Source organism: Triticum aestivum, chromosome 2B (genome assembly GCF_018294505.1).
Source record: "Triticum aestivum cultivar Chinese Spring chromosome 2B, IWGSC CS RefSeq v2.1, whole genome shotgun sequence".
Lineage (NCBI taxonomy): Eukaryota > Viridiplantae > Streptophyta > Magnoliopsida > Poales > Poaceae > Triticum > Triticum aestivum.
In genome coordinates this window covers 118,445,362-118,456,600 of record NC_057798.1, presented here as the reverse complement: position 1 = coordinate 118,456,600, position 11,239 = coordinate 118,445,362, and the positions used below count along the sequence as shown (strand labels likewise).

Genomic DNA, 11,239 nt, shown 5'->3' with positions numbered 1-11,239 from the left:
GATGTGTCGGTTCAGTCTCTCGAAGGTGCTCATAGGGATGGGTGTGCATTCGTGCATTCATAGGGATGAGTCTATGTGTGTTTGTATGACCGTTTGTGTCTGTACTATGTTAAAAAAATCAAAGAAAATGTATATGCGTGGCCGGAGAGTGGAGATCTTGCGTAGATACACAATTTGATACACAGATCTTGCGTAATTACAACTCTAGGAGAAATTTAGTGTCGTTTTGGGTCACATATCATATCAGGGGGAGAAATCTACTCCCTCCGTCTCATAATGTAATAGTTTGCAAGAATGTCTTATATTGTGAAACGCAGGAAGTACTTTTCAGTTGTTATTTAATACTGTTCGTAGCCAAAGGATGGACGTGCCGCAAAGGAAACAAAAATTAAACTTAGTGTTACACAAGGAAGAAAAGATTTACGTCAGATAGGAAGTCAAATTTTACAGTGTTAAATAAGGAGTTATCTCCTTGTTAACGTCAACTATTTGCGCAGGCCGTCTATAGCATGTAGTGGGGGCGAGGTTACATATAAGATTCCCTCTGTTTCATAATATAGTGTCTATAAAATCATTTAAAGTCAAAATTTACAAACTTTTATCACGTTTGTAGAGAAAGTTATTTTCATCTACTATATCAAATACATATCATTAGACGCACCATGGCATGTACTTTCATATTATATTTATGTGGTGTTATAGATATAGATAATTACAATCAAAAACTCGGTCAAACTTCATAAAGTTTGACTTTCAAAAAAATTAATAGGTACTACACTATAAAACAGAGACTATATATTCTAAAACAGGAGTAGTTGACAGGAGGACATGCAGTCCGTGATGCGTTCTCCCAGATAATTAACCAGCATGTAGTACATCATTAATTAATCTTGATTGCTATCAATCAAATAAATGGCATCACAACAGGCGGAGCTACTTATGTGTTAAGCTCAGGGGACATTCCCACCCCCCCCCCCCTCCCCTCCCCCAAACTTTGAACCAATTTGTGAAGAAATTTTGTAGGAGGTGACTTACATGAGAATTGTTTTAGCCTTACAATGGACAAGCGAGTTTATCTTTGTTATCAGATTCTTAGTTTGCGTCACGGCATGGGTGGCCTTCTTCTTCGCGTGCAGAAGATGAGCATTATTATTCATTTTAAATATATTTTTCGTTATTGTGTACTGTGAAGAGGTAGACATTAACTTTTTCAAAAATCTACGGGGATTGAAATAGTTCTGCCTAACCGTGTAAATTTATGTATGTTCATTCTGGACCACAAGCGCACACTATTATTGTTTATCTTCCTTGTATTTCTAAAATACCTAATTATTAGCAATTTGACAACGTTGTATTGTGTCAACTATTCAACATGCATTAAAATTTATTTTGGTGAGCTTTTTAATACAATTATTTAAAAATGTTACAGAGTAATTTTAATACACGTTGAACTCTTTTTAAATACACATTGGCAATTTTTTAATGCGAGACAACATTTTTTAAATGCACATTTTAATCTTTTAATACATGCTAAACATTTTTTCAAATGCACTAGCACTTTCTTTAAGTTTATGGCAGTGGCATTTTTTCTTACATTTTTTTCTTGAATGGAAAAAATAGTGTGAACAAAATAAAGAACTTGAAAAAATTAAATAAAGTTTGTGCGGGTCCATAGAAGTGCCATATGTAAATAAGAATCGCTTGAAGAGGTACATAGCAACCAAAGAGGATTTTTAGAGCATGGTGGCCACTGAGCGCATTTTTTAAAGGCTAAAATCTGTCACTTAAAAGTTTCAAAAAGAGTTGATTGTTTTCACACAAAAATGGATGCATGTGCTCTAAGTGGCTTTCAAATTTCATTTGAAATTATGTTATAATATATCCTGCAAAAAAATGACAACATCACGGCAAAAAAAAGCCAATTTTTGCATGTATTTGTCTTTTTTATCTCCCACATACAAGCACATATATTAATGAAAATTCAAAAGGATATATTACACTTCTATGTGTGCATGTACAAAAACATTCAGAATTTTTTTAGCTGTAAAAAATCCGTTTCTTTGAACTTTAAAAAAGATAGGACATAACCCGTGCTCCAAAGTTACTTTATGCATAGCGATGCAATATATAGAGTTCGACCTCAATATTTACCGAGCTATGTATGGCACGGTGGACAACCTTTGCGTACAATGCAATGTGTGACAACGAGGGTTCGATCCTGTATCACATTTTTTTTTTCTTTTTCTAATTTCTAATTCATGGGATTTGCCTGCATGACTAAATAAAATATGAGGGGGTCTTGTAAAAAAATCCTCACGCTCGGGCCACCCGGCGCCTTCCAACTCTCAGCCACTGCCACGCTGGCACGCCACGCGGGCTGGACGTACGTCCAGATACGGATGGAGGCACCGTATTTGCATGTCCGAGCAAGTTTGAGCACCAGTTTCATGTATTTTGCAACTTTAGACACTAAACTGACGTGCAAGACAAGTTGAGGCACCTCCAGCGTATTTAACTCTTATTTCATGCTATGTTAAGCAAGATCGGTGAGGTTTGTGAAGTAACAATGACAGAAAACTTAAATCCCTTTCTGTCTTCTAGAACTTGTCAGCAATCAGTACATGGATTGCCATTACCTGCCTTCCTTTTGGGTACACTGCTTAAAATTGACAAAAAAAATCTCAAATGCGCAAAGTTTGTGCATCTTTTCATTGATAGAAGGAGATAGAATGATACACAGAAGGATACACAACACATGACACGATCGCAAAATAGGCGTGAACATGATGCCCGAAGCAGAGGGACACAGGATGCTTGGCCTGAACAAAGAAAACAACACGCCCATAACCCACCAAGCTCTCGGACCAAGAGAAAATTAGCAAATTTGAGTCGTGGTGTTCTTCTAGCAATTAATAATCAATGACGACTCTGAGCCCATACCATGAGTTAAGGGCTTAATGCAATAGTCATGTGAGAAACAAGTCAAACTATGTGTTGCATGCCAATATCTTTGCCTTATCATATCATGTATGAAATCCATTCTCTTTACATCTCAGTTTAAGTAGCAGAAGGCCCTCTTGTGGGTGAGCGCACGAAGGAGTGCCGCTGCAAGAGATCAAATTGTCTGAAGAAATACTTTTAGCGCTTTTAATCTAATATTCTCTGCTCCGAGAACTACAAATGTACGGATGCAAGAACTATGAGAGCAGCGAAGATAGGAAAGTAATACGCCGTATCACCCAACGGCACCTTTTCTATGTTCATCCTATGCAGAATCCTGGGGCTATTACAGGACCATCTGTGGTTCTTTCTCATGCAGCAGAATAGCTCTCCTGACTCTCAGTGGCTACATTAGGCAGAGAACAGCTCTTCCACAAAAAGGATTCTTCACAAATCTTTTACAGCATGCCTTTCATAATTATCATGGCTCATGACTTCTGCTTTCGTTATGTTGACTTAGAAAACAATTTAAGGTATATAATGTAGCTGCCAAGAACATGTGGTACCTTATGGATAGCCGACTGACAGCTTTGCTAAAGCACATCTAGATGTGCCATAAGTATTGCACACCTACATCCTATATCATTGATCTTACGCGAAGATTCGTGTGGATATTCTCTTTTTCCTTTTTCTTTTCCTTTTTATGCTTGCTTGTGTTTTCTTTTTATGCTTGTTTGTGTCGCTTAGATGTGCATTAACTAAGACACATCTAGAAATTGCGCTTTGTAGGCGGTGCTCGCCGTGTAGATCCCATTGTTCGCATGCTTCCAAATGATGTTATCTTCGGCTTGCTCATCAAAGTGGAAGTCATGCACAAGCATCCAAAGGTTAAAGAATTCCGAAATGTGGTTGACAGAGATGGCGGTGTCATGCTTGACCTTGAGGATCCAAGCGTTCCCCTTTAGAGCCTCACACACCTTCCAATTCTTTCCATATGGTGTGGAAGGCTTGGGCACCTCCAAAGGTTAAATTCTTTGCCTGGTTGGCTTTGCAAGATAGGATTTGGACTGCCGATCGTTTGGAGAAGCGTGGTTGGCCAAACTGTGGCCCTTGCCCGCTTTGCAAAAGAGAACAAGAAACGGGGATACACCCCTTTGTCAAGTGTCACTACACTCTTAGGCTCTGGAGATTAATCATCGAGAAGCTTGGGCTCACGCACATGGACACCTCCGATTAGCAGTTAGAAGCAACCGTCCCTAAGTGGTGGCCAAAAAGAACAGACAACCGCAACCCTCACCGCCACGCAATAGCTTCCCTCACCATGCTTGTTTCTTGGACCATTTGGAATGAGAGAAACGCCCGCATATTCCGTCAAAAAAGCGCACCACCGTCGGTCCTCTTAACCAATATTTTAGAAATGTTAAACTTTGGGTTACTGCTGCCGCAAGAAAGCCAGGGAACATCATCATATTGTACGAGTAATTTTCATGCCGCTTAGTGCGTTGTAAAACTCTAAACTCTACTCTTCCTTATTTAATTGAAGAGGCAAATCTTTTGCCTCCGTTTCAAAAAAATAAAAATAAAATAAGGCACATCTAGATGTGCCCTAGACAAACATAGCGCTATTTGTCCATATCCCTTATGATATACTGTATACAAGAAAAAGAAAGTGAAATTATAAATTAAGCATTTTCTCCTCTTATGATGTTGCAACGCACGGGTCCATAAGCTAAAGACATAGAAGGAACTTTCTTTCTCCCGTTGCAACATATATAAGGTATAAACTGTGAAGATATGGCATCAAACGCATCAGAGCGAAAAGTCTCAGTACAGTGCACACTGCTGGAGTGTAGAACGTACTTCATTTGATACAAGCTAAATGTTCAAGGTAACCACCTGCACAGGGTTCTCCTTGTCCACAACAAATGATCGGGTCACCTTCCCCGAGGGCGTCGCTACCTCTACGGTGTATGACCCATGGTAGCCTCTGAATTTGAACTCCCCATGGTGATCGATGTCACCATCGGTTTTGGTCAACCACTCCTGCTTCAGGGCAAGGTACCTTCTGCCGGTCTCGTTGATTGTTCCATCAGCATCAACCAGGTGAGCATGATTCCGAAACATGAACGTCTCCCAGAATCCCCAGAGGACCACCCCCTCCACAGCGGCATGGGCGAAGCATTCACGGAGGCACACCTCGAGATCATCCGCTCGGATGTGTTCGTTCTCCGCCGAGACATCCAGTTCAGTAATCCAGATAGGGAGACCCAGTATAGCTAGCTTGTCTAGAGAATCGCAGATGATATCTCCCACTGGATGGCTGATATGACCTTGCACGCCGATCCCACCAACTGGGGCGCCCCGTTCTTGGAGATCGACAATCTGCTCCACAAACTTTTCTGGGGTGGATTTCGAATCGCACCCATCTTCGACGTTGTAGTCATTGACAAAGAGGACTGCTGAAGGATCAAGCTTATGGGCTTCCCTGAACATGTGAGCTCTGATGTCCCTTCCAAGCCTATCTTGATAAAAAGATCCATGAAGCATCTCGTTGTTTACATCATGATGTTTAAACTGGCCTTTGTACCTTGATAACAGGCTCTGTAAACGACCTTGTACAGCAGCCATCAAGTGGTGTCCATGCAGTGATCGAAGCCATGGCTGCACTGAATCTTCCACTTCCCAGAATAAGCAGTGACCGCGAACTTGTTTGTTATGTTTCTGACAGAATTTAAGCAACTCGTCAGAGTCTTTATAATTTATCTTCCCTTGTTCCGCCTCTGTCCAGTACCACTTCAGTTCATTCTCAAATACAGCCCAATTAAAATTCTTCACGAAGAAATCAGCAAGATCCTCATTCTCGATGTTACTTCGGTTTATGCATGATCCAAATGCAAAACTGTTCTCAGTCTGTTGTACCCTGAGAGCTGAACCAAAAACATTCGCAGCATCTAATCCTTGGAACTTTAGAACAATATCACGCTTCCTTACCTGACAAAGGAAACCAGAAAAATGAATTTAATATTTATCAAGAGCATCGCGGTTATAAGCAACCAATGGATGATGTGCAGGCGAAAGTTTTCAGTTTAATAATGATATTGATGGAAAAAAGATATCTTAATATGCTTGTGTAGACACATCAAACTCTCATCCTAACATGAAAAACGTTGAAGGGAGTGGGGGGAGTTTCACCTTATCTGATTTGTCCTTAAGATATTCAAAACGTGCTTTCCTATCAACTGGATAAATTTGGAGACCCATGACTCGGATATCAACACCCGGAGGGGGACCCTGAACATATGCAATAACTTTAGATGGCTTCTTTTCAAGCTTGAATGCTCCTTTGATTTCATACCATTGATCCCCATCAGCTTCTATTTGCCCACCATTAACCCATTGATCATCTACACCAAGACAAACATTGACATGGTGACGGCCATTTCCTCCAGAGCCAGCTCGTACCCAGGCAGAGACTCGGTAAGTAGTGTGTAGCTTTAGCTTGTCTGTTATCACCTGAGAAGGGCCCATCCACACATCAGTGCGGTTTGTAGCAAGGATATAACGACCACTTATATGTTTCTGATTCGAGGGGTCCTTCAGGATGGAAGATAGCATATGGGGTGATTCGGTATGGATACTCAATCGACATGAACCCATTGGACTCCACCCAGCAAGCCCGCGAGAGCAAGCACTATTCTGCATGATATTAGCTCCATACAGAACATTCTGAAATACAAGCAAATCATTCCATTAGAAAAAAGGGATACTTGAGTTCGAAAGAAATGGCCAAAACTTTCTATCCAAACAATCATGATCCATTGAGAAATGTTTACCAACACAACTACTGTATACACACAAGTTGAGACATCTGAAGGCACGCTCCTGGGGGGGACATAATTTAATTTAGTAATTAGCTTGCAAACCTCAACTTTTGGGCGTGGAGCAGCATCAAGTTTTCTTGCAGGAGATAGGACAAGGCCATCTACAAGGATGTCAATTCCTGCTGGTGGCCCCTCTATAAAGAGGACAACTTTGGAGAAGGGAGCATGAAGGATAAACTTTCCTTTCAAATGTGTCCAGCGCTTATCAGAGGCCTGGTTTCTATGTTAATAACAGAAAAATCAGTAACCGGTAATATCTGTGACCCCTATAAGATAACATTTAGTGAACCAGTGATATATGTGACCCCTGTAAGATACCCCTTCAGTGAGTGCCATTTAATAAACCAGTGATATCTATGACCCTAGAAGATAACATTTTGTAACGGAATATAAGATAACATTGTCAAGAAAGCGTGTAAATAATAAAATCAACATACTTACTTCGAAATGCATAGATATTGCTCACGGCCATATTCTTGTACCCACAAAGTAGTCCGAACTTCAGTCTCATTAGCACTGCCAAATATGCGAACAGGAGAACTAATCTCGTAAGAAACTTTTCTCTGCACTCTGCCTGTGATATCTTGCTGTATGCCATTCCAACTGTGAACCCGTCCAGTTGCTGAAGCAAAGTAGCTGCCATTTACGGGCTTTACATTCCCATATGCAGTGAACTCATGCCTGCAGATATTACATCCTCGTCCAGACCAATTGCTTAACCCTTCTTCAAACTGAGGATTCTTGATAATAGTCTCGATTCCACTTATTGATTTTACTTCCTTCAAATGAAAGAGTAACAGGTCAAAAGCATCGCAAGAAAAGAACATGTTTCCATACCACACATACAAGAACATGAATATACCGCTAGATGAGAATGAGTATGATTGCATATTCATGCTGAAATTTGCAAAAATTAATAGAAGACTTGGTAAAATCAATCTTTTGCACCAAAAATATTAGAATGTAAAGACTATCAGAACTCCTCAATGCCTCAAGCATAACATGCAGTAAATTCTAGTTAAACTTTAACTCCTGAGATAGCAGGTTATCAATTGAATCGTAAGATGTGTTGTTCAGGAATGGGTAAAACAAATGCACATAGAAAAGCACTCACCTTTGGCTGCTTATGTTCAGACCTAGCAATAGTAACAAAATCAATAATAAGATCCGCCCCAGCAGGAGGCCCTTCAAGGTAAAAAACCACACACTTTGGCATATTTGTCAAAGAAAAAGAACCTTCCAACTTCTCCCACTTCTCTTTTGAGGCTAATACTCTGCCACATCAGGTTCTACCACAAATTAGGGATGGTGGTAACTGGTATGGTTAGAATATTGCTGTTAAAGAACTTCAAAACAGTACCTTCCAATAGGATTGTAGTGTGTTGATCCATCTGGATTTTGCAACCTCAGGGTTGCTTTGACTTCAGCTTTGCCATGGATATTCCCATCAACTCTAACACGCGCCGAAACTGCATAAACTGTACCAGCAGATACTCTATCTGTAATATCTTGTTCGAGACCTTGCCAGGGTTCAGTTCTCTTTGAAACAACAGCATAATTCTCTCCTGAGTCCCCTCTAATACCATCAAGGAAACCGGACCATTGTGATGCCACATACGCGTGGCAGCAGATAGGATGCCATGAATGAAGGCCTTCTGAAAAATCACAATTTAAAATGATGTTTGCTGTTCCACCAATCAATGAAGAAGTCTTGCTCTCTGCTTTCTGCAGAAATTTGAACTAGTTAGGAAAATGAAGCACACATAATCTAATCGATTGGTAATACAGAAGTAGCTGGTGTTAAGAACAAAATATTAGCATATGGAATGTACAAACTATGGTGGCGATACTTGTAGTACATGTGCTAAATGGTTAAGCAAAATATATTGCAGTTGTAGGGTCTCATAATTTAGTCGTAGCAGACGATGTTACTTCCTTTTCTATGGGCACTGAGAAATGTGGTCCCAACTGATTAACATGTTGCTAAATCAGAATTTAAGGCATGATTGCCATTATTCGTTAGCAATACAAGATTGGTTCACACTTCACAAACAATCATATACAAGAGTTCCAGCTAAACATAAACATAAACAAGAGTAAGAAAACATACCTTGCAGGAAATGGTAACTGAATCTATGAGCAAATCTACACCAGCAGGGGGACCTTCAAGATAAAACACCAAGCGGCTTGGTATAGTTGTAAGCTCAAACGAACCTTCCAACTTCTCCCAGCATTCTTGTGAGGCCAAAATCCTGGTCAAACAATTTCCCTTGATAAACAAATGGTACTGATAGCATCATATAAGGCAATAAATAGCACCTTCCAGTTGAAGTACCTTGCAACGGAATGGTAGTTGGTAGGAGACCCCTCCCCCTCAAGTTTTAGCGTGGCCTGGACTCCAACAGGCTCATGAAATTCCCCATGAACTCTAACATAGGCAGTAACAATATATTCGGTACCGGCACTAATGTTTTCTAAGTCCTGCTCAAGCCCTTGCCAAGTCTGTGTGCGATGAGTAACTACAGCATATTTAGACCCTGAATGTGGCTTTATACCATTATGGTAACCAGACCCTTCAACGGCAACAAACGCATGGCAACCGTTAGAATGCCATAAACAGAGATCTTCAGAAAAATCACCGTTTGGTAGAATGTTCTCCATGATAACTTTGTCAGGAGCACTGTGATTCTCCTCTCCCTGCTCAACATTGCATAGTAATTAATTTTGAATGTGGTAAAATTCAATGTCATGAGCTATAACAGAGGAGCCTTGGCTAAGAATATAACATGCATGTACAATAGTCAATACTTACTAAAAGAAAACTGTGGCTCGTCAAGCTAGATGAACCTAATTTTTTGATCTAAAAATCTGGAAAAGATTATACAAGAGAAGAAAGGATGAACCACTCGTCCGAACAAGCAATTTTTTCCTTTGTTTGCTTTGGACAAAGGTATATGTTATCAGATATTTGTGAATTTAGCCAGGGCTCATCACATGCGTCAGATTATAATTTGACGCGCACTTTGGTGCCCGTCCGTTGGAGAACAATCTTCCTTGAAACATATGCCTAAAGAGCCATCGAATGCGGCAGGAAATTCAGAAACAGCAAGGAGCGTGTGGAATGTAGCGAATGGCTTGATAAGGTCTCTGGCACATCAAGTGCAAAGACGAACAGAGGCGTGATTTGTAAAACTAGCGCCGTGCTCTCCAAATTCCTACCAGTGGCACCGAACCATCCTGAATCTTTGTTCAGTGGGCAATCAAATAGATGACCGATGGACCAAGGAGAAGAGTGCCGAACAATGCTAAATTGGATACTAGTGTACTTCCCATCGCCCGTAGCAAGAAACGAAGGCAGAATCTGTTACTAGTTACTAGTACTATCGATACCTTGGGCTGGGGAGGCGGTGGATCTGGGTTGGGCGGCGGCAAGACGGCGGCGCGGCCACCCCGGCGGGGGCGGCAGAGAAGCGAAAGCCACCCGCAGCGCCGCATCATGTCATCCGGAAGCCCAGGCGGGTCGGCGACGGCGGCGGGACGCGGGCGGGGCTACGGCTCCTACGGCGTTGGTGTGCTGTGCTGGCAAAAGGCCGGGGAGCGAAGCAAAGGAACGAAACGATACGGAAGGACCCTACCAAACCACCACCAGACGACAGCTTGGGCAGGAAGCGAAAGGGAAAGCATATATGACCGGTCAGCGCCACCGGCCTGCAGCTTGCTTGCGGAGTCCGCTTGCTTCCTCTGCGGCAAATGGTGGCGGTTGCCGCGGACGGGTGGAAGGGATCGGATGCCAAGGACGGCGCGAATGGGAACCGCCGTGTGGGGAAGAAGAAGAGGAAATAAGCAATCTTGGCAAGAATCTCGGGCATCTCGTCTACGGCTCCTCTGCGCTGCTCCTTGGAGGCATTGCGGCGAACACCTCGCGGGCGCCGGCCTTGGGAAACTCAAGCGCACGCGCGCGCGCAGCGGAGCAGACAGATGCACATCACAGCACCAGCACGAGTAGTAGTAAGATCGAACCTCTCGATCGAGTTGTTACCTGTGCTGCGATGAGCGATGAGCGATGAGACAGATCGAGCGCCTTCTGCTCTGTGCTACCAAATGTCATGTCCCGAGCCTACGCCGGAGCCCGGAGCTAGAAAGATCGCAGGAAGAACAAGGGGAAAGGTCACAGTTGACCGAGAACAATTAGTTCGATGTCAAGGTTACAGATACGGCTAGTGCTAGGAGTAGTAGACTTACAGGTGGGCCCCACCAGGTCTCTACGCACGCTTGACTTCCCTGTCATTAATACGAGGACACCAACGGGCCGCCATGTGTACAGACCGGGGACCTTCCAGAGTCGGGAGATCCATGTAAAAAGTAAAAGTGATTGTAATTGAGAATCACATATTTATACAAGATTTGGGACGCATTGT

The 11,239-nt window shown here is 42.2% G+C and overlaps 1 protein-coding gene across 3 annotated transcripts; it reads right to left on the bottom strand.

The window, feature by feature from the left end:
- Positions 1 to 4,594: 4,594 nt before the first annotated feature.
- Positions 4,595 to 11,000, bottom strand: LOC123043819 (endo-1,4-beta-xylanase 1). 3 transcript variants are annotated; one of them, XM_044466411.1, is made up of 9 exons: positions 10,861 to 11,000; positions 9,157 to 9,518; positions 8,932 to 9,073; positions 8,182 to 8,546; positions 7,936 to 8,095; positions 7,263 to 7,600; positions 6,864 to 7,041; positions 6,133 to 6,666; positions 4,595 to 5,931 (listed from the first exon to the last, which is right to left on the bottom strand). In XM_044466411.1, the coding sequence occupies exons 1-9, from the start codon at positions 10,927 to 10,929 to the stop codon at positions 4,816 to 4,818; spliced, it is 3,264 nt and encodes a 1,087-aa protein (XP_044322346.1). In that variant the 5' UTR covers positions 10,930 to 11,000; the 3' UTR covers positions 4,595 to 4,815. The 3 variants fall into 3 exon arrangements, with proteins under 3 accessions (XP_044322346.1, XP_044322345.1, XP_044322344.1); XM_044466410.1 differs by lacking the exon at positions 10,861 to 11,000 and adding an exon at positions 10,212 to 10,557 and having other exon boundaries at positions 6,870 to 7,041; XM_044466409.1 differs by lacking the exon at positions 10,861 to 11,000 and adding an exon at positions 10,212 to 10,539.
- Positions 11,001 to 11,239: the final 239 nt, after the last annotated feature.